Raw genomic sequence first — 23,217 nt, 5'->3', positions numbered from 1 at the left:
TGCTGGTCAATACTGAAATAAGGGTAATTCTACCTAGTTTATTCAACACTGCGTGTTTAAGATAACAGCTTCCTATTATTTTGAAAACAGCCACACCGGTGTGACCTGTGTCCAAAGTCTTTCAACGTGGAATTCAACATGACCCTCCACAGGTCCACACACGCTTCAGTGGACCCCACCTGTCCAGTGTGTCACAAGAGGTTTTCAAGAGTGGCCAGTCTGAAAGCTCACATCATGCTGCATGAAAAAGAGGAGGTGAGAAACCAGGGCTGTATTTGTGAGAGTTAATCTTTCACATGGGAGTTTTTTTGTACTCTCTTCACATCCCAGATGAGGAGACCAGTGCCTCTACATAGTAGCATGATAAGCCAGAACAATGAGATATGTTAATGAGTAATCTGTCCCTCGAGTGCAGTGGTACCCCAAATATAATCATCTTACTACTTACTGTAGAATGTGTATGACAGTTTATCTTGTTTATTTTACCCCAGTAATAGGTTTCTGGCAGAAGACTGCCAAGACAACACTAAATTGAATATGGCAGTCACCACTCGGGGGGGGGGGGGGGGGGGGGAATATGTGCGTGTCTATATATATATATTTATATATATATATATATATATATATATATACACACCACACATATATATTAGAAGGATGTGTATACCAGCGGTAAAAGAAAGTTTACAAACTTTTCTCAGGCGGGGTGCCTTGTCCTGGGAAAAAATGTATAAAAAAAGTAGCGTTCCAGCCGTAAAGGCACAGAAAGGAAAAAGATGGCAACTCCCAAAAATCCAGGTCCTCAATTAAAGTTTCAACAAAACTAAGTTTTCATTCTTACAAAAATTAGCTTACGTGTTTCAATGAAGACATATTGTTGAAACGCGTAAGCTAATTTTTGGGTGTTTTGTTGAAACTTTGATTGAGGACCTGGATTTTTGGAGTTGCCGTCTTTTTCCTTTCTGTGCCTTTACAGCTGGAATGGTACTTTTCTGATACAGCAATAGGATCTAAATTAGGAATGCATTTTGCCAGTACATACATGGGGAAATGGGAAGAACAATTACTTAGAAAATCGGAAAGAGAACCTTTAGAATACATTCATTTTGTAGATTATATTTTTGGGGTTTGGACTCATGGAGAAGAATCTCTTTTCCAGTTTCATAAAATGGCAAATGAAATACACAGCAATATTAAGGTGGACCTTCGATGGACAAGAAAAGAAATATAATTTTTAGATACCATAGTAAAATTTGAAGAAGGTTCAGTTGAGACTGACCTCTTCTTTAAACCTACTGACATGCACCAGTATTTACAACACATGTCCTCTGCACATCCGATACACACTAAAAAGGCAATCCCAAAGGGTCTATGAATAAGAATATGAAGAATATGCTCAAAAGAAAGTGACTATGTAAAACAAAGAAATGTATTAAAAACAAATCTTAAAAAGAAAGATACAAAGAAAGTATTATAGAGACAGAGTTAAGAAAAGTGAAGAAACTAAAAAGAGATGGTCTACTAGATTATAAAAATAGAGATAAAAAGGTCAAAAGAATCCCAATAGTAATGTCTTACTCTAAACTTTTGCCCACTTGCGGATTCTACATAATTCAGAAAAACTGAAAACAGTATATCTTAAGGCCCCAGTTGTAGCATTCAAACGAGAAGCTAATTTAGGTGATATTTTAGTTCACAGTAAACGTAAAAGAATAATTGACAAAATAGATTCTACGAATACTTGCACTAGTACATGTAAAGTGTGTAAATACATGGACAAAAGTAAAAATATAATTAAACATAAGAACACCACATATCCACTAAAAACTAATACCTCCTGTAAAAATAGCAATGTTTATGGAATAGCCTGTGAAAAAGGTGATGAAATAAAATATGTCAGAGAGTGGAACAACTTTATATAAAAGAATTCAGAACCACCTTTCATTAATTAGAAATTAAAAAAAATAATGAACCAACAGTACAGCACTTCACCAGTCAAGGACATGACATAAATGATGTAAAGTTTGTAGTATTAGAACAGCTAAAATTAGACAATGCGACATATAGAAGAATAAAAGAAAGTAAATGGATAAATAAACTGAACACGATTATGCCAACGGGACTCAACAGAAAAGAATAAATTAATTAACTTCAATAAATATATAACATTTAAATAAACAAAATTCATTCAAAAGTTGTGCATGCTGATACGCTGGGGAGGCAAAGTCAAGACTGATCCTCAGAGCCAGCATTGCATGATAATATAAATATAAGTTTATATAAAGTAATGTTAATTAGAATTAATACAGATTCAAAGATAGAAGTAAAAATGATGTCACAATATATAGAACACCATTACATCATGGACGAATAAATCATGGATTTGAATATAAACAATAACAAGTAGTTGTCATGCCGTCAAAAACCTATAAATACCTCCAATGTTTTGATTCAAACACAGGCTCCCTTGAGAAAGATATGTACAACATATTGAAACGTTGGGCAGCTGGCTCTTTGAGCTAAAATATATATATATATATATATAGTTGTGTGTGTATATATATATATATATATATATATATATATATATATATATATATATATATATATATATACAGTGCCTTGCAAAAGTATTCAGACCCCTGACCAATTCTCTCATATTACTGAATTACAAATGGTACATTGAAATTTCGTTCTGTTTGATATTTTATTTTAAAACACTGAAACTCAAAATCAATTATTGTAAGGTGACATTGGTTTTATGTTGGGAAATATTTTTAAGAAAAATAAAAAACTGAAATATCTTGCTTGCATAAGTATTCAACCCCTGTGCTGTGGAAGCTCCCAGTTTACACCGATGAAAGAAATTGCCCTAATGAGGACACAATTACCTTACCATTGGCCTCCACCTGTGAACCATTAAAGTTGCTGTCATATTTTCTGGATAAAAACCCCACTGTTGAAGGATCATTGGTCAGGCTGTGAATCTGAAGGAAAATGAAGACCAAAGAGCATTCTACAGACGTTAGAGATAAAGTAATACAAATGCATAGATTAGGGAAAGGGTACAAAATAATATCCAAGTGTTTGGATATCCCAGTGAGCACAGTTGGATCAATAATCAGGAAGTGGAATTTGCATCACACCACCCAGGCACTGCCAAGAAAAGGCCGTCCCTCAAAACTCAGCGCTCAAACAAGAAGGAGACTTGTGAGAGAAGCCACAGAGAGGCCAACAATCAAAAAATATTTCCCAACATAAAACCAATGTCACCTTACAATAATTGATTTTGAGTTTCAGTGTTTTAAAATAAAATATCAAACAGAACGAAATTTCAATGTACCATTTGTAATTCAGTAATATGAGAGAATTGGTCAGGGGTCTGAATACTTTTGCAAGGCACTGTATATATATATATATATATATATATATATATATATATATAATCATATTTAGGTTACCACAGATTATTATTTCCATTACATGAGAGTAGATGTTAAAACTTCATGCTGATTTGAACTTGGCTCTCGCCAAGATAAGCACCAACTAAGACGTAGCTTCACAGTAAACTAATGTGAGCCATATGTGTCTCCATCCATTTGCGCTTCCTTCCATATGATGATGTAGGTATCCTTCTGTCTGGTGTTGATGGCTGAAGTGTAATGCTGGCTCCAGGGATCAGCTTATTTTGCCTCCCTGGCGCATCAGCACACACAACGGCTGCGATGCTGGCTCTGGGGATCAACCACAGTGCGGTCTCCCCAGCGCATCAGCATGACAACCGTCTGGATTGAGCTAAGTAGGGTACATCTCTGGGGTCTTCAAGTGGGCACCTTCCATCCTCAGTGTTTCGTCGACTAGCCCACGACACCTCAAGAGGGCTCGACGGTGATTCTGGCGTCCCAGCATCACCCCCCTCCGTCCCCCACTCAACTCAGCCCAGCTTACTTACACCGTACTTCAGCGTTTCTTTCTTTCTAATGTGCTTGAGATCCCCAGCCAGAACCTTTCCGTCTCAACCACAGCCAGTTGCTGCTCCTCTCTGCTGCTTCAGATAAGTTCTTCACTGTGCGACGCAACTCTTGGCCACTGAATCCGACGTCTCTGAGTAACCGGGTTGTAGAGTGTGCCACAAATCCTCGACAACCCACTTCCACTGGGTAAACCCGGACTCTCCATCCTCGCTGTTCCGCTTCAGTGGCTAGTTGAGCATAGTGCAGTTTCTTCCTCTCATACGCCTCATCTACAGCATCCTCCCATGGCACTGTTAACTCTACCAGGTGAACAAGGCGTGCTGATCCAGACCACAAGACAATATCTGGTCGAAGGTTAGTGGTGGCAATCTCAGGTGGAAAAATAAGCCGTTGACCAACATCTGCCAGCATTTTCCAGTCTCTAGCAGCTTCCAGTTGTCCTGGGCGAGGATTGGTTTTAACACCTTTTCTTGGTGGTTGCTCTCCTGGGCGGAGGAATGTTGTCTTTTGTGTGTAATGTTTTGATGGAACAGGTGGCAACTTATTGGTCATGTTACGCTTGTCTTCCAATGCTAAGGCCAAACATCGCAGCACCTGGTCATGGCGCCAAGTAAACCGTTGTCTAACTCATTTCCGTAAGCGCTCAGCTCTGCGCAATGTTGCAAGCTTATCTTTTATGACCCTTTGTAAGAGATTGAGTCCATCCATCTGACTTTGTTCTGCTCTTCTCCACTGCTTCCTCAGCTGTCTCCTTTCTCTAACTAAGCGTTCAATCGCCTGCTGCCGTCTAGACTTTCCAGGAATACTTTGTACTTTTTCCTTCCTTTTTTCAACTCCAAACCTCTCGCTTCCATATGCGTAGATGGAAAATTTATCCAGTTTCTTTTCAACTGTTCCACTTAACCTTTCCAATGCAAAGCAGAGATCTGTGTTTACTGTGTCCCATGCAGTTTTCTCACAAGCTCTTGGCCATTTAACACCAGGCTTGTGCCCGTTGAGGTTCTTTTCTCTCTTATGCTGGTTTGTCTGACCGGGTTCACAAGGATCATTATGTTCATCAACTGTGTCCATGCAAGTCCTCCTCACATCTATGACAGGGGTGCTGATATCCTGCGAACTGTGGTTTGCTTCCTGTCGCTGGATTTCATTCGACTGACTTGACTGACTTCGTAAGAAGTACTGATCAGTGCGAGGCCCTTGTCCCTTCTCCCTCAAGCATTTCATTCTCCCTTGATGAATCTTCAAACCCCTGACCGTTGTCGCCTTGCTCCAGCCGCAGACACAAACCTGGAGTTCCATGTCTTTGCTAACTGCAGATCTTGAACTAGTCTTTTGTGAAGTACTCTCCATACTCATATCCGTTTCCGTTCCTACGTCGTTAACCGTGTTGTCCAACGTTGAGTCATCTTCCGCCCCCGTTCTCGCAGACTCTAGGGGTATTTTTCTCTTTAATTTCTTAGAGCCTTGGGCGGGTGTCTCCAGCATCCTGTAAACACAGAGCTGGATACTGCTGACAAGGGTAGCTAACCCTTGCCAGCCCCAATGCGGTCTCTTTCCTCCTGTCAACTGTCTCTCCAGGCTGTCACAAGGTCTTTCCCTTGTTGCCAGCTGCACTATTCACAGCAGTCACTGGACGTATCCAGATCTTCATGATTTCCATTACATGAGAGTAGATGTTAAAACAGAAATTGTGAGAGGGATTGGTCATTAACAGAGGAGACGATAATCGGTTCAGGAATTCCAAGATATTTTGTAAGCATTCTGAATGAAGTTATCTGACATCAATCTCCTTATTTCTAGATTTACTGCATTCCTAGAACAAGGAGAACATTTTTGCAGTACCATTTTTAAAGAGGAGATGATTATCTATTCAGAGATACCAAGATATTTAGTAAGTAAGGGTTCAGAGTCAGGAAAAGTGGATAATAAAATCTAATTTTCTTATTTGAAAAAGGAAAACTGCTGTGTGCTATAAGGAGCAAAATCAAAAAGAAAAAGATAATGTAGGTACACAAAAATGTGAATTAACTGATTAAAAAAAATAAATGAATCAGGACATTTCGGGCCACTACAAGTCCTCAGCTGGATGGGAAAAGCAGAAAAAGGAAAACCCCAGAGATGTACCCTACTTAGCTCAATCCAGACGGTTGTCATGCTGATGCGCTGGGGAGGCCGCACTTTGGTTGATCCCCGGAGCCAGCATCGCAGCCGTTGTGTGTGCTGATGCGCCAGGGAGGCAAAATAAGCTGATCCCTGGAGCCAGCATTACACTTCAGCCATTAACACCAGACAGAAGGATATCTACATCATCATATGGAAGGAAACGTAAATGGATGGAGACACATATGGATCACATTAGTTTACTGTGAAGCTACGTCTTAGTTGGTGCTTATCTTGGCGAGAGCCGAGTTCAAATCAGCATGAAGTTTTAACATCTACTCTCGTGTAATGGAAATCATAAGGAGCAAAATCAAAAAGAAAAAGATAATGTAGGTACACAAAAATGTGAATTAACTGATTAAAAAAAATAAATGAATCAGGACATTTCGGGCCACTACAAGTCCTCAGCTGGATGGGAAAAGCAGTGCTGTAAACAAGCTGCTGACATAAACAAGTTGTCTTTCAAAAGGAACGTTCCGGGGGATGATGACAGGATGACTAAAATTAGAATGTTCATTCCAAGAAGTTCCAAGTGCCTAATTTGAAAATAATTTATATCTGTTGACCCCTTGGCCCGATTAGGCTGAAAATGTACATTTTACCCTGAGCACCGAGTTTGGTGTAAAAATTGGAGAGGGTAGGGTGTATTACCGGTTGGGTGATTTGTCACGGAATGACCCATAGAGCATGATCACATTTCAAGGTTGTTAAGGTACTTATCACTTAAAAGCTTCTCAAGTCTGTTTCGGTCACCATGACCGATCGATGGGCTTGGTGAATGATGGAAAAAACATTCATATGATAAACTAAGTATTTAAGAGATCCATTGGACTGCCCCTTTTTGTGTGCTTTGAGTTTCTTTATACAGACAATTGTCAACATACTGAACTGCTTGCTCGTCTTATTACAGCTGCCGCTTATCCATAGATCAGAGACACTTCGGCAGGCTTGACCTTATGTTATCATCGCAAGTAATCAAATACTGCTGTAGCTGCTGATAGAATTCCTCTTTATGCGTTTTAACACTGTTCATCTTCATTTAGCGCAGAAAAAAACTGACCAAAGCCATGTTTATCACCCTCACACAGTATGTGAGTTTTTATATTTATTTATTTATTTATTTATTTATTTTTGCAGTTTCCAGTATTTTGTGGAACATCTTTCTTCGTGATCTGCCCGAGTGGCTATGAGCTTTTTGCGAACTGCCTGGGCAAAAAGCCGAAATTACATAAAAGTCAATGCTAATTTGGTTTCTACCCCCATTTAGTCCTGCCTTAATAATAATATTAGTAGTATTATAGTCTGAGAAGTTGCTACTCTAGATGCATTTAGTGTAATGAATTAGGTATATAATTTATTTAAATATAAATTGGTCTCTAGGCGTCCGAACGTCCAAATGTTAATAACTGAGACATACCATATTTAAGTCAGAGATCATGTAGAAGTCGGATTCCATTAGACAATAACCGACATTCACACAACGTGTCAGAAATATAAAACAGTAGTTTATTTAAGAATAAAAAGGGGTGCACTAATCTAATTACAGAAAGGAAAGGCTATTAGTTTGAGATATGCATGAATAGTATACAGTTCATTGATCTCATAGTCAAATGATTACAACGACCATAATATCATTTGCATACATGGTTAATATACTAATAATTCAACTTCCCATTCAGAACAGAATCTAACATTCCAGTACCTAATTTAGCAAATTAGTTTTACCGTGCTAATTTAGTTTAAACGTGATGTACCAAACTAATATGTTATCAACCTCAATTGATTATGTATTCAAATTAACTGAGGCAATGATCAAATTCTTTGCATTTACGAGGCAACTCCTTTGAGTTGCACATTTCAACAAACAAAATACATTTCTTACACACTCTAAAACAGGAAGTAACTTCTGTTCCTTGAACAGTTTATCCACTTAACTTGATAGCATTTGCTTAGTTACTTTCTCAAGTCATAAAGTATTTAATATTAGATATGTTGAATACCTATCGATTTCCATATAAAGAAGTCAATCTGTGTTGATGAACACTGCAGATTTGGGATCTGAAGTCCCAATGAAAGAAGGTGGTACTTTGCTTGAAGTACGTATTGTTGCATAGGCTTGCAATAAACAAATAGTTATTTTCAAATGGAGATCAGCTTGTTGCTGATCTCCATTTGAGCATCATAGTTGTTGGCAGTTTTCCAACTGGAAATAGTTCAGTTGATTCGACGTAACTCAGTTCATATAATGCGTTGCAATTGAAGAGTTATGTAGTTTTCTTGTTGCAATTCTTCTGTACGGCTAGTACATGACCTTAGGTCCAGCTGCAGGCTATGCTTCCGTTTACTGTTTCAGTCTCTCCTAGGGCAAAGAGCTACGGCTCTCTTCAAAGCTGATTTTAGCCACTCTTCAGAACATTGGTTCTTCCTTGCCTTCCGTGAATTTGAGCACTTATGCTCCCATGATTCAGAAACTTTCTTCAGAGCAGTTTAGCTTCCATTTCGTTCCTCCAAACCACTTCCTCTCGTGAGTGGAGCTTGCTTCTTTCTCTTGCCTGGAGCGCCGTTCCTTCTGTGGGGCCACACTCCTAGTGTGGGGAGCTCATGGGAAGCTTGTATGGGAAGCTCTCTCACAGGCAAACTCTATCGTTTCTGAAAGTCGCATGGCTGGTTTTGTTGTCCTGGCTTCCACCCTGTGATTGGTTAATTTGGTTATTTTGGACTGTGCCTCCACGTGGTGTGCTTCGCCCCCCGTTGGCTGTATTTATGAGGGGTACTGTTCTCTGTCCTTGCAAAATACTGCTGGCGCCTAACTGATTCATTCAATGATAGGAAAAGATAACACTTGTCCATCAGTTAGTTCACAACTCTTTCTAAAAGCATTCTTTGTCAGTGGGGGAGTTTGTGAGCAGAAACCAAGCAGACACAGAGAATAGCCTACGATCCCCCTCTGTATATTTCACTTTGATGTAGTTTGACAGAAATACTGAGTCAGGAATCATTTAAGTTGCTGGAATTTTTCCTTTTAAATTTTTTTTCTAGAATCTCATCTGTGCAGAATGTGGGGACGAGTTCATACTGCAGAGCCAACTGTCCATGCACTTGGAAGACCACAGAAAGGAGTTGTCAGGAAGCAAGGCCTACGACTGCAAACTGTGCCACAAGGAGTTTAAGCTGTCTTCCCTTCTAAAGGAGCACATGAAATCGCATTACAAGATGAGGTAAAGATCGGTGAAACCCCACTCTTTTTACTGGGGAGCTGATAAGTAAAAGTAGGGGCGACTGAACAACTGAGATGTGCCAGTTTAACCCTTTGTGGTCCTATGTCGGACCTGGTCCGACATTGCAATTATTCCTATCTGGTCCAATGTTTGACCCTGTCCGACATCATCAAAAAGACACAAAAAACGGGTTTCTAGTCGTTTTTTCTCCGGAAAAGGCCAAGAAAACCATTCAATGGCCGAGTGGGAGCGACAGGAGCCGAGACAAGCCGAAACCCCCAAAAAACAAAAAAAGGGCGTATCTCATGAATAGCCATACTTGCCCCTGGCATCAGATAACAGCGGCCATAAGGAAACAAGCTGCCTGCTAATGCATCAGCGCTCCGAGAATATCACGGACATTTGCAGAGCTTTTTTCAGATGTTATAGTAATAAAATAATGACTTGGATCGCATTATTGAGGTGTTTGGTGATAAAACGAGTGATCAGGAGATGATTGATCGGTATGTACGACTATTATTATTATTATTATTATTATTATTATTATTATTATTATTATTATTTATTTCTTAGCATATGTGAAAGCTGTAGCGAACGAAAGGGTGGGGCGGTGCTGGAGATGCCTAGTGAGTGCTTTGTTGATATGCAGGGCCTTTTAAACCCGTTTGACTGTGGAAAAAAATACTTTTAAACAGCGCGTCTAAAATTAACTGCGCATTTGAAAATAAATTGGACCTGACACGCCTGACACGCACTTAATATATGGACTGCAAAGGGTTAATAACTGGCTCAAACATTTTTTCTCTTAGTGGTGCTGCAAGTTTGTAATGGAAATTAATTCATCTTGACAAGCAGAATTGTTTGCATAGCCAGACAAATTCTGATACAGTTCTTGCCGCAGGATAATGACTTGGGTTCTCAAAGGCCGTTCCATTGCAAACTATAGGTTATCATTAACCCTTTGCGGTCCATTTATTCAGTGCGTCTCAGGCGCGTCAGGTCCAATTTATTTTCACACTCGCAGTTTATTTTAGACACGCTGTTTAAAAGTATTTTTTTTCACAGTAAAACAGGTTTAAAAGGCACTGCATATCAAGAGGACACTCAGTACTGCATCTCCAGCCCCACCCCACCTCTTGTTTGCTGTATTTTTCACATACCTCTTCATAGTCGTGCATACTGATAAATCATCGTATGATCACTCGTTTTATCACCAAACTCGTCAATAATGCGGTCCGACATAGGACCGCAAAGGGGTAAACATTAACTGATTAAGACCTGGATAGATGTGACATTTGGTATGGCTGGAATAAATTCCTGGATGGAATGGCCCTCATGTGCTTTCCCCGCTCACACTCAAACCTGTTATGATATTTGTGTATTAGTTTCGAAACCTAATGTTACACAGTTTTAAAACTGTTCATTCATTCATTGTGGGGCTGACATGAATTGGTAGAGGCAGTCGTTCATACATACAGCTTATTTAGAGCAGGGGTGCACAAATCTGGTCTGGGAGATTTATCATTAAATAATAAACTGATTATGACCTTGGAAGCAGGTTAAATTGGTTCAGTAATTTGGGGTTTAGGTAGAACCATGACCAGGAGGGCTCTCACCCTCGAGGACCAGCCTCCTGTCTGCCAGTTTGTCTGTCTGTACGTGAATACATTCTTTGGTTACTTTCACACTTCCTCAAATAGTGTACATCATGTCACAAGGATTTGCACTGTACTATACATCTTGTTTTTGCTTTATTTTCAGGCCAATAATTGGGAGTACCAGAAATTATAAGAGAAGCATTGATAGGAGTGGATTCACAAACAGATGCCAGCACTGTGGAAAGACATTCAAAAAACCTAGTCAGCTTGTGCGTCACATTAGGATACACACAGGTAAGTAACAAAACAATATTATATAGGGCAAATAAACTACATCATGGGAGTGATGGAAGGATAAGCGCAAAGTGATTTGCCGATGCAAAACACCCATAATGCTGCCATAAATCATGTTTAGCGGCCGTAAAGTCTGATTTTACCGGTCGCTAAAAATGCGGCGTATGTAAATGGTGTTCACCTGGCATTCTACACCTGCTATCAGATTTGCACTTTGCCATCATTAATCCATTAAAATTATATTGAAATGCATTCAAATTAAGAAAAGAGCATGGAATTGGGCAGGATCTGGGTACTAAGCGGGCGCAAACATTATAATGTGATGTAAGAATTTTGCTTTGCAATTGCTGACCCTCCAAAAACTTTACACCTCTTCTTACAAGGTGCAAACCATTATAGAAGCGAGTAACTAAGAGCTGTATAAAAGCACACACCTGCAGAGACCTGTCATAGGCTTCAGGATGACTTCTGTGCTACACTTCCTGGTGCGGCGACACTTGGCTCTTGTTGAGGAGAGACAGGAACATGTTCGGAGGAGAAGGGCAAGACGAAGAAGACCCAACCTATTCAATCCCAGGGTCACTTTGTTTGGGATGCCGGAGGATATGGTGCTAAAGAGTTATTGTCTCAATCCGCAGGTCATCCTAGACCTAATAGCTGAATTGAGGGATGAGCTAGACCCCTGTGTTAGTCTAGGGACCGCTATCCCTGCAAATGTGAAAGTGCTGTGTTCTCTGCACTACTTAGCCTCTGGTTCCTTTTAGACCACAGTTGGAATGTCTGGAGGGATTGCTCAATTCACCTTTTCCAGAGCGCTAGGCAAATTTCTGGATGTCATGCTGAAAAGGGCAGGCCAATACATATAATTTCCCAAGGATACTCATATAACTGATGTTGGCTGAGGCTTTTCCAAACAACTACGTTACATGCTGAGTTACCTCAGCTGTATGTGCGCCAAGAGGACTTGCTGCCCTTACTCTGACATATCTTTTTTGCTTTGCATTTTCATGCTCCACAAATGCCATACAGCAACTACTGCTCTCTGTACTCCTAACTGCAAGTGCGGCCGCTAAATAGACCGATGTGCTCATTGAGACCCTCATTATCATAATTGTGGATCATTATTTGTGCGTGTTGAGTAATTTGCATTGCTCGTAAACTAACATAGGATGCAGTGCAAAATAATTGCCTGGCCGCAATGCAATTTGAATTTTGCATCCGCAGTTATTTGCACTGCGCCTATACTTGCATCACCCCCCATATGCCTTAAACAAATATTTCTTTGGAAATTATACTGGGATATTGGATGACATTTTTTTAAATTGTTTTATTCCCATGTGAATTCAGCATGTATAGGTGTCCTAGAGTGTTTTAGTATTTGTTTTCTATTTTTCTTTCTTTGACAAAGCGTTTAGTGTTAAAGTAATGTTTACTATAAGGAAAACAACAGAAACTGAAAAACCTTACTAGAAAATACAGTTATACTGAATTAATTTGTCCAAATAGCAAGATCTTATTTTTATAAATTTGTATATGAAATGTGTTTTTTTTTTTTTTTTTACAGATGTAAATTACTTAGCTATGTTAATGACAATGTTGGTAAAATACAGTTTTTGAGAGACAACATTGTTACTGCTGTATGGGGCACTAAATCTACATTGTCTGGATTTGCAAGAGTTGAACACTCGTGGTCACCATTGCTTTTTTATTACGTTTAGCAACTTAAGAATCATGAAGAAGACAGCAGAATTCAAAACAATTAATTGTGGTTGAGTAGTACAACATTTAGATGTGTTTTTGGTATGTTAAAATGTGTTTTATACAGTATGATATATTGAATTATTATTAAACCCATGACCATTTTCATAAAATTCCCGGCTATTTTCTTGAGATGTTACTGGAAAAACACACTCGTCTTGTCTGTCTCTGTGGCGAAGACAAGCAAATAAGTGGTTCATTGATTGGTTGCTTGAGATTAGGCAGATTCAACTGGCTAGCTCCGTTACCAGTTATTGTCCCGCAAGTTTCAGTGAAGGCAAGAATGATATCAACATGTAATTAAAGCGGAAAATGAAAAATGGACTCTTAAAATCTAGCTAACGCTGTGTCATGAAAAATGCTGACTTTTTAGAACTAAGCTATTTGGTACCTGTATTTTGATCGTACTGCTATTAATATATTATTTGAATTAGTTTTTTGATAATTAATATTCGCTGTGCATTAAAAAAGAATTAGCAATTCAGAATCCCGCGCACTGCACCTTTGCTACTTTTTTCTTTTCTTTTTTTTTTTGTAAATCAAGATTTTTTTTATATATAAATCTTTCGACTATACAGTATGTGTAAAATATCTCTACAGCAAAGATCAGGTAAAACTACAATTCCTAGTTTCACCTCATGCCTGAATTGGTTTCGCTGGCCTGCTGTACAGAACGCCTCCACACACCTACTTCCTGTACTGTGACAATAATACAGGAGTGTTTACTGTGAGACAGAAAATAAATATGCTTAAAGTGAAATGGGATAGTTGCCGTGAGAGTGTTTAAGAAAAAAATTATATATTGTTGGTTTTCTTCATCATACAACATGGGTTCACTCTAATTTTGGCGATGCTGATGCATATATTACGAGCAAACCCCAAAACTGGGCAATTCGCGGATTGCCCGGTCAAAGTCCGAAATTAATCACAAATATCTTTCATTTTATGTTTTCAGGGGACAGAGACAGAGCTAAAATTATCGCTGAGATTAAAGAGCTTGTTTGACCCGCCTACCTGAGTAGCGCCATTCACTCACTTATCTCATTCATTAAAACTACACAGGAAGTCTAGTTTCAGAAAATAGGCATATATTAAAAAAAAATAATAATATATAAAATATTTGAGATATATAAGACTAATTTATTTTAAACAAATTCTTCAACTCTATATATATGTAGTACGTATTTAACTTTCAGTCACTCCGCTGAGTATGCTGTCAAACTCTTTAGATCACTTGTCATAAACTCTGTCAAACGTGAATCAACTAATCATTCATGTTCCACCCAGTAACTGCATCCATCTCTTTGATTGGACAGTTCAATACAACTCTTTAAGGTCTGCCTGTCACAGAACAGGAATGAAAGAACAGAGGGAGTGATTCGGAGAAGCAGTGGGCAGACCACGGTTTTCCCGGTCAAAGCCCAAAATAAGTTATTTTAATTTTTATTTCGAGCTTTGCCCAAAGTCAGCGGCAATCCGCGAATTTCCCACATTTGGGGGTTTGCCCATAACACATACATTACACACAGAGCTGAAGAGAGCAGAGCAACTAAAGCTAAGGTTATATTTCTTTCATGGTTATCGCAAAATTCACGATTTCCATTAAATTAACCCATTGCCGTGTAATATGTAGTTCCCTGTGTAAATATACATATAATAAACACAGCTAATTGTGCCTTATTGATGCATAACCTGTTATACTGCATTTAGGAACATGGCAGCCATAGTTTGCTTCCGGTAAATGATTGAACACTTATATCTTAAACGAAAAAGACACCAGCTGCATTAAAGATTGGAAATATTTCTGCTCAAGATCGCTCTGTCCAGTACAAGAAGGGAACATTTCACATGATGAAAATGGAATGGCCTTAAAAGGTTGACATAAAAAACAAAATATTCTACAATTTAGCATTTACCGTTTTTCAGGTAAGCATTTAAATATTCAGGAACATTTGTTGTATAATGATTAGAGAAAATGATGAATTTTGAATGTGACGACGCTGTTTTTTCTGCTTTATTAAATATTATGGTTAATTGTGAAATATCTTAGTTGTTATAAAAGTACAGTCTAAATTTACAGGAAGTACATTTATCAAAATGCAACCATGACTAAAATCTAAACCACACATATTGTATGACAAGATAGGAGGGGTCAAACGGCTCACAGAACACCAAAAGAATTGCACAACATCTTGCAGTTAAGGTGCTTCATTTGGAAAATCTCATCATCATCGCATTCCTGATTGTCTACAGGAATCTATTGCATAAGACATTCAGTACGTTTACATGGCACAAGTATTCAGAATATTAAGTATTTGGAATACTAGAATATTCTGAATGCTCTGTATACATGCAGGCGAAATTCTCTTATTCCTTTCATACTGCATTCCTTTTATGCCATTAACGCATGCGTACCTTGCTTCCCACTGCAAACCAAGAGTAGTGATTGTAGTAGAATAGTTTGTTGTTTATTGTAAAGAGCTGGTGGTGTGGATGTATATTTCTGTTATTTGTTTTTGTTTTTTCAGATATGAAATCTGATATTTTAAGGTTGTGTAGATGCTTATGGGTCTTAATTCAGTGCAATGTGTTCACACAGATATGCACGCTTGTGTCTTTATTAATATAACAAGGAGACAGATTGAAGATGAGTTGCCCCTGTTTAGCCAAGCACAACAGAGCCTACAGTAAACAAATGTACAGTAGAATAATAACCATAGTAAATAAATAAAGCAAATACTGTGTGTGATATAATTGTCATCACATACATAGTTGCTTTTTGATTGAATTTCTGTTATCGAGAGCTGTAATTGTATATAAATAAATACGTGTATGCTGTTTTTAAATTGATATATTTGCAGAACTAGCATGTAATGATATTTGTTTTCTGTATATTCTCTTGTTCTCAAATTGTAAGAGCATTTTATAGCGCCCAGATAGGTGAGTGGCACTTTAGAAATTTTGAAAAATAAATAAATAGATAATATGTGTGTGATGGCTAATATATTATAATGTAATGACATACTGATAGAATTATTTTACTTCAGTCTCTTTAGTCAACTGGTTAGGGCAACTTTCTTCTTCAAACCCGATGTGCAAAGAGGAAAATGTACAATATGGGGGCAGCAGTGTGGAGTAGTGGTTAGGGCTCTGGACTCTTGACTGGAGGGTTGTGGGTTCAATCCCCAGTGGGGGACACTGCTGTTGTACCCTTGAGCAAGGTACTTTACCTAGATTGCTCCAGTCAAAACCCAACTGTATAAATGGGTAATTGTATGTAAAAATAATGTGATATCTGTATAATGTGAAATAATGTATAATGTGATATCTTGTAACAATTGTAAGTCGCCCTGGATAAGGGCGTCTGCTAAGAAATAAATAATAATAATATGTGCTTGTTTCTTTTAGTTTTAAAATGTTAAACTCAAGGTTTTTTCCATCGTCTCCCCTTACATCACCAGTGAAGACAAAGGGCGATTACCCAGTATGTCATTCATAATGTTGAAGTTAGGAAAAATTGATAGGTTCACCCTACTTCTGTTATGTTTTTTTTTTTGCTTTTGTTCTCTCAAATTCCCCTTCATGAATTTTTTCTGTCATCCTTTTAAACACTTAATCACATCTCTGTTTCTGGCCATAAAGCTGTTTTACAACTTTAAAATCCTTAATAAAAGTGATGTCTCCTCATCAGAACAAAAGTAGCTGTGTTTTATCGCACATGCCGTCATGTTTACTGCTGTGAATATTTGTTATTGCTCGTGTCTTGTTATATTGCACTAGTATTCCACATACTAGTGGAGTATACCACCCCCAATATTCAGAATATACAGAGGTGGAATATTCCTCTTCATATTCTGAACATGCCGTTTTACATGGCAGAATATATATTTGGATTATTCAGTATTCCGAATACTAGTGGAATATTACTGGCCATGTAAATGCAGTGATTGATGAAAATTAGGTTGAAAATGAACGATTATTTTCCCCAGTAATCTCTTATCTATTTTCAAAGAAATATCTCTTTTTGTTGTTTCCTGTAACCACCTTGAATGATTTAAAATCAAGACAGTAATTTACTACTGTCTTTTATTTCAGGTGAAAGGCCATATAAATGCTCACATTGTGGGAAAGCTTTCAACCAGAAGGTGGTGCTGCAGACCCATATGATTCGGCACACAGGAGAAAAACCCCACTTCTGCAGTTTCTGCCCAGCATCGTTTTCACAGAAGGGAAACCTTCATTCTCACATACAAAGGGTCCATTCAGAGGTAGGTTTAAACTTCTGTTTACCAACTGGAATCAATGTTAGTATGGTTTAGAATGTATATAGGGGTAAATACAAAAATTAAAATATATATATATATACAGTATATATACAGTATATATATATATATATATATATATATATATATATATATATATACAGTACTGTGCAAAAGTTTTAGGCAGGTGTGAAAAAATGCTGTAAAGTAAGAATGCTTTCAAAAATAGACATGTTAATAGATTATATTTATCAATTAACTAAATGCAAAGTGAGTGAACAGAAGAAAAATCTAAATCAAATCCATATTTGGTGTGACCACCCTTTGCCGTCAAAACAGCATCAATTCTTCTAGGTACACTTGCACAAAGTCAGGGATTTTGTAGGCATATAGTCAGGTGTATGATTAAACAATTATACCAAACAGGTGCTAATGATCAATAATTCAATATGTAGGTTGAAACACAATCATTAACTGAAACAGAAACAGCTGTGTAGGAAGAATAAAACTGGGTGAGGAACAGCCAAACTCAGCTAACAAGGTGAGGTTGCTGAAGACAGTTTACTGTCAAAAGTCATACACCATGGCAAGACTGAGCACAGCAACAAGACTCAAGGTAGTTATACTGCATCAGCAAGGTCTCTCCCAGGCAGAAATTTCAAGGCAGACAGGGGTTTCCAGATGTGCTGTCCAAGCTCTTTTGAAGAAGCACAAAGAAACGCAGTGGTCGGCCAAGGAAACTTACTGCAGCAGATGAAAGACACATCATGCTTACTTCCCTTCGCAATCGGAAGATGTCCAGCAGTGCCATCAGCTCAGAATTGGCAGAAAACAGTGGGACCCTGGTACACCCATCTACTGTCCGGAGAAGTCTGGTCAGAAGTGGCCTTCATGGAAGACTTGCGGCCAAAAGGCCATACCTCCGATGTGGAAACAAGGCCAAGCGACTCAACTATGCACGAAAACACAGGAACTGGGGTGCAGAAAAATGGCAGCAGGTGCTCTGGACTGATGAGTCAAAATTTGAAATATTTGGCTGTAGCAGAAGGCAGTTTGTTCGCCGAAGGGCTGGAAAGCGGTACACGAATGAGTGTCTGCAGGCAACAGTGAAGCATGGTGGAGGTTCCTTGCAAGTTTGGGGCTGCATTTCTGCAAATGGAGTTGGGGATTTGGTCAGAATTAATGGTCTCCTCAATGCTGAGAAGTACAGGCAGATACTTATCCATCATGCAGTACCATCAGGGAGGCATCTGATTGGCCTCAAATTTATTCTGCAGCATGACAACGACTCCAAACATACAGCGAAAGTCATTAAGAACTATCTTCAGCGTAAAGAAGAACAAGGAGTCCTGGAAGTGATGGTATGGCCCCCACAGAGCCCTGATCTCAACATCATCGAGTCTGTCTGGGATTGCATGAAGAGAGAGAAGCAACTGAGGCTGCCTAAATCCACAGAAGAACTGTGGTTAGTTCTCCAAGATGTTTGGGCCAACCTACCTGCCGAGTTCCTTCAAAAACTGTGTGCAAGTGTACCTAGAAGAATTGATGCTGTTTTGAAGGCAAAGGGTGGTCACACCAAATATTGATTTGATGTAGATTTTTCTTCTGTTCACTCACTTTGCATTTTGTTAATTGATAAATATAAACTATTAACATGTCTATTTTTGAAAGCATTCTTACTTTACAGCATTTTTTCACACCTGCCTAAAACTTTTGCACAGTACTGTATATTATATATATATTTTGTTAAAACATGTTAAAACTGTATTAATTGTCGGGCAGGTATTACACCCATATCCCCAGAGTTTCCCTGAGGAGGGAATTCTGATGTCAATCTGTGAAGTTTTCGAATAACATTTTATACAAAGCAAATTGAATACTACAAACATTTGCCAAGTAAGACAACACCTTTTTTGGTTCCCATAGAGACAATGCAGAGGTTTAATAATTTAAGATTAAAGTAAAACAGCAAATTCCTAGGACACTGCAAAATGGGTATGGACATATGCAAAGAACAATCAGTTTTGCTGTTTATTTGAATGTATACATTTTAATGATGTTTACTGTTCAGTTACTGTACTGTAATACGGGTATTGTAATTGTTATAGTTAAATACTGTAGAAAAATACAGAATAATTAAACAATAAATAATACATTAATGTATTGGAAATGTGGTAAAAAAAAACAAACAAAAAAACGATTTATTTGTAAAGACCTTCCAGAGCAGGCCTCGGAGCTCAGTCAATACATTGACAGGACTCTAGTGCTACCAACCCTGCCCCAATTCCAAATGCACACTTTCTAAAACTAAGGTAATTTTCCAAATACTAATGGTACACAAACAATGCTTCTGAAGGTCATATTGCCTTCATTAACACTACAGACACAAAGTAATTAGATTAAAACTACAAATTTAGTGACACTGACTCGTCTCCTGACCAAAGGTTTATATCATGAAGGTAATTTATTCAGGAACCAGACGAAAATGACACTTAGCAGGATAAGCCTTAGCACCTTCACTTCAAAGGAAATGTGAATGTGAATACGGGTTCGCTCATCAGAACCACTTCCTAATGTTTGTTTATTGTTTGTTTGGTCATGTTATACGAATAAGTCATTACTGTTTAAACTGAATTGCAATCTTGCTTCTATATCAACCTCATGCCAGAACTTGAATCGGAACTATTTGTTATATAGCATATTAATCTGATGTCATTATTTATTTTCAGAGGATGACATCACAAAGGATTTGCGTACTGTAATGAATGCTAATTGTTAATTTCCTTAGTAATTAGAATATACATTAGTTATAACCCTTACACTTTTGATGAGAAAAATGAACATCTTAATTGCATTTAGATTTGCAAAAACAGTTAAGTTCCCTTTCAAGTATGAAATGTAACCATTACCTAATAGATGTTTACCTAAAGACCCCGAAACCTGAATATTGTATATCAAAGCTGCCTGCCACCGAGGGCATACGAGGACAGCACACACAGATCTCAGCGTCATTTTTCCTTTCAGAGAACTGAACCTGACACAGAGAGCATATACAGATAAGTACTTGTTGCTTTTATCTGCGTATATTACTTGCTAATTTTGTGTATTACACTAATTTATGCGATAATTATTAACGTTTTATTAGTTTACTATTACACATATCTTTTGCACACATACTGTTTGTTACGTCTCGCAACGGCCTTGTGCCACCGGTGGCTCCTATCGCCCCTTCCCAGGGACCAAGCAACTTAAGTCGGCTTACTTGTGCTGTCCTCACAGGCTGCAATAGCTCCGGCTGGAGTTAAAATAAAATTTTTGTCTTTGGTAACGATATTTTCTTTTTTTCACAGAAAGATGAGCACAGCTGCTTGCAGTCTCTCCCACAGTATCTCGTGGCCGTTTTGGTGACTGCTTGCATCACCATTACAAAGGCTGTTAGGGCTCTAACAAGCAGGCTTCCCTCAGTCTTGTACTTGTACCGACTGTGTGGTTTGCCAGAAGCTTATACCGATAGGCATCCCTGTATATTGCTTCCCGCGGTAATGCAAACCGAGTAGACCCGAACCGTACTGGTATCAAGGTCACTGACCCACTCTGTTCCCGACCCGGTACTGTACTGAACAGGGAACGAGGTTACTGCACTGGTACCGTACCGTACTGACCCTTTGCAAGTCACCGAACTGGTACCGAACCGGTCCGGTTCCAACCCGTTACCGATCAGTTCCGGTTTCAACCCGGTACCATACCGACTTGGGCTAAGGCGTCTAACAGGTACTGAACTGACTGGTTACTGTTCCGGTTCAGAACTCGGTACCATATTGATGGTACTGTACCGACCCGGCGCTAAGGCACCGTACCAGTACCGAAACGTCCCAGTACTACACCGGTTCCCAAACGTGGTACCATTCGCCCTACATTTTTTTTAGCCCTAGCTACTTGTTACTGGGGCGCTTAATAGTAATGCATAGCTTTGGTGTTCTCACCTATTAGGTAATGGTTACATTTCGTACGTTAGGTTATTATCGTAACCCTTGTTTCCTAAAATAGAAATGTAACTATTAACCCTTTGCGGTCCATTTATTAATCGCGCGTCAGGCACACCAGGTCTAATTAATTTTCACACACGCAGTTAATTTTATACGCACTGTTTAAAAGTATTTTTTTTCACAGTCAAACGGGTTTAAATGGCCCTGCATATCAACAAAGCACACACTAGGCATCTCCAGCCCCGCCCCAGCCTTTTGTTTGTTATAGCGTTCAGCTGTGTAAGAAATAAATAATAATAATAATAATAATAATAATAGTCGTACATACCGATCGATCATCTCCAGATCACTCGTTTTATCACCAAACTCCTCAATAATGCGATCCAAGTCATTATTTTATTACTATAACATCTGAAAAAAGCTCTGCAAATGTCCATGATAGTCTCAGTGCGCTGACGCACTTAGCCAGCTTGTTTACTATGGACGCCCATCATCTGATACCTGATACCATGTATGACTATTCATGAAATACGCCTTTTTTTTTTTTTTTCCCCGACTTGTCTCGGCTCCTGTCGCTACCACTCGGCAATTGAATGGTTTTCTCGGCTTTTTCCGGAGAAAAAACGACTAAACACCCGTTTATTGCGTTGCTATAATGATGTCGGACCCAGTCCGACAAAGGACCTGTGAGGAATAATTGCAATGTCGGACCCAGTCCGACAATGGACCGCAAAGGGTTAACACTAGCACCGGCCATAGCCGCTTTTTAAACGGCTTTTGCAATTCAAATTTAAATATCTCTGCGTATGTAACTATCTTGTGCATGTCTGTTCTTAAATATTTGAATTAAATACCCATATGGTATTTCAGCTGCAGAATCGTAAAAATGAATAAGTTATAAGCACTTGCTTCTTCAACTGCCAGACCCGCAGTTTATGCGGCATATTGAAATCAATACAATATAGCCGACAATTTAATCTAGGCTTTGTAATAAAATCAAAGTTATTGTGAAATAACGTATTATAATCCTGTTGTGCTTGAAACACTGGTGAAAGTCATTCTACAGATATATTGTTATTATTTACACTACATTTCTCAGGCAGAACGACTGTGCCACCCTGAGTGTGACGGTGCAAAAAAATAAAACAATTTGCATATTCTAAGCTCTCTGCACAGATCAGTGACCATCGGGACTGAGCCAGAGACTGTTGCATTTTACAACGCAACAAAGTACAGTGTGGATATACTGGATCAAATGGCACAGCTGTATTCTGTTAACGGTGGTACTCGCAGGTGGCCTGTGGCTGTTTTTTATAATGTTTTGGACCTGGCAGCCATCAACGCTTTGGCTTTGTACAAGGAGTGCACCGGCAACACAATCACTCGGAGGGACTTCATTTTGCAGCTAGCCCTGGAGCTACGACAGAAACATTTTGATAAGAGACATGAAAGCCGTAGCTGCGCCCAGTGGCACACAGAATAAAAGACAATGCCAGGTTGCTAAATGCAATAAAAACAGAACTTTTGATGTCTGCGCCCGTTGTGGAAAGGCAGTCTGTGGCAAATGCACTGGTACAGTTAAAAAGCGTGTTTTCTGCGTAGATTGTACTTAGAAAGCTGTAATAGAACTCTGAACAGACAGACAGAGCCTTTGAACTCTGTTTCACTCAAAGCGCTTTCACATTGCATAAGTTATGTTATATTTTTGTTTTTTGCTATTTTTATAAGTAGTTATTTATTTATGTTTTATAATTGTATATGTGCATACAGCTTTCTACACCTGTTTACACAAGTTTATTGCGTAAAGTTTATTTTATTACAGTTTTTCACGTTTATGTACATGAGCTCTTTTTGAAAAAAATAAGAAAAAAGTTTAATTTTCAATGTAAATACGGTGTTTCTGCTCTGAAAATGTTATGTATGATGTTCATAAATAAAAATATTAAGTTGTATCCGATTGTTTGTTT

General features: G+C 38.5%; 1 protein-coding gene across 2 annotated transcripts in view; it reads left to right on the top strand.

Annotated features, from left to right (window-relative positions):
• The window catches only part of LOC117400539 (zinc finger protein 236-like), a 124,617-nt gene that overhangs the window by 5,250 nt on the left and 96,150 nt on the right, over positions 1-23,217 (top strand). For both annotated transcript variants that reach the window (XM_034000659.3, XM_034000657.3), the window contains exons 3-6: positions 91-255; positions 9,174-9,352; positions 11,114-11,244; positions 17,098-17,270. In XM_034000659.3, the coding sequence (XP_033856550.2) occupies positions 91-255; positions 9,174-9,352; positions 11,114-11,244; positions 17,098-17,270 (648 nt within the window). The remainder of the gene's footprint in view (positions 1-90; positions 256-9,173; positions 9,353-11,113; positions 11,245-17,097; positions 17,271-23,217) is intronic.

Source organism: Acipenser ruthenus, chromosome 4, assembly GCF_902713425.1.
Source record: "Acipenser ruthenus chromosome 4, fAciRut3.2 maternal haplotype, whole genome shotgun sequence".
NCBI classification, from domain to species: Eukaryota; Metazoa; Chordata; class Actinopteri; order Acipenseriformes; family Acipenseridae; genus Acipenser; species Acipenser ruthenus.
Note: the sequence above shows the minus strand (reverse complement) of the source record. Positions and strands in the feature narration are given on the sequence as shown.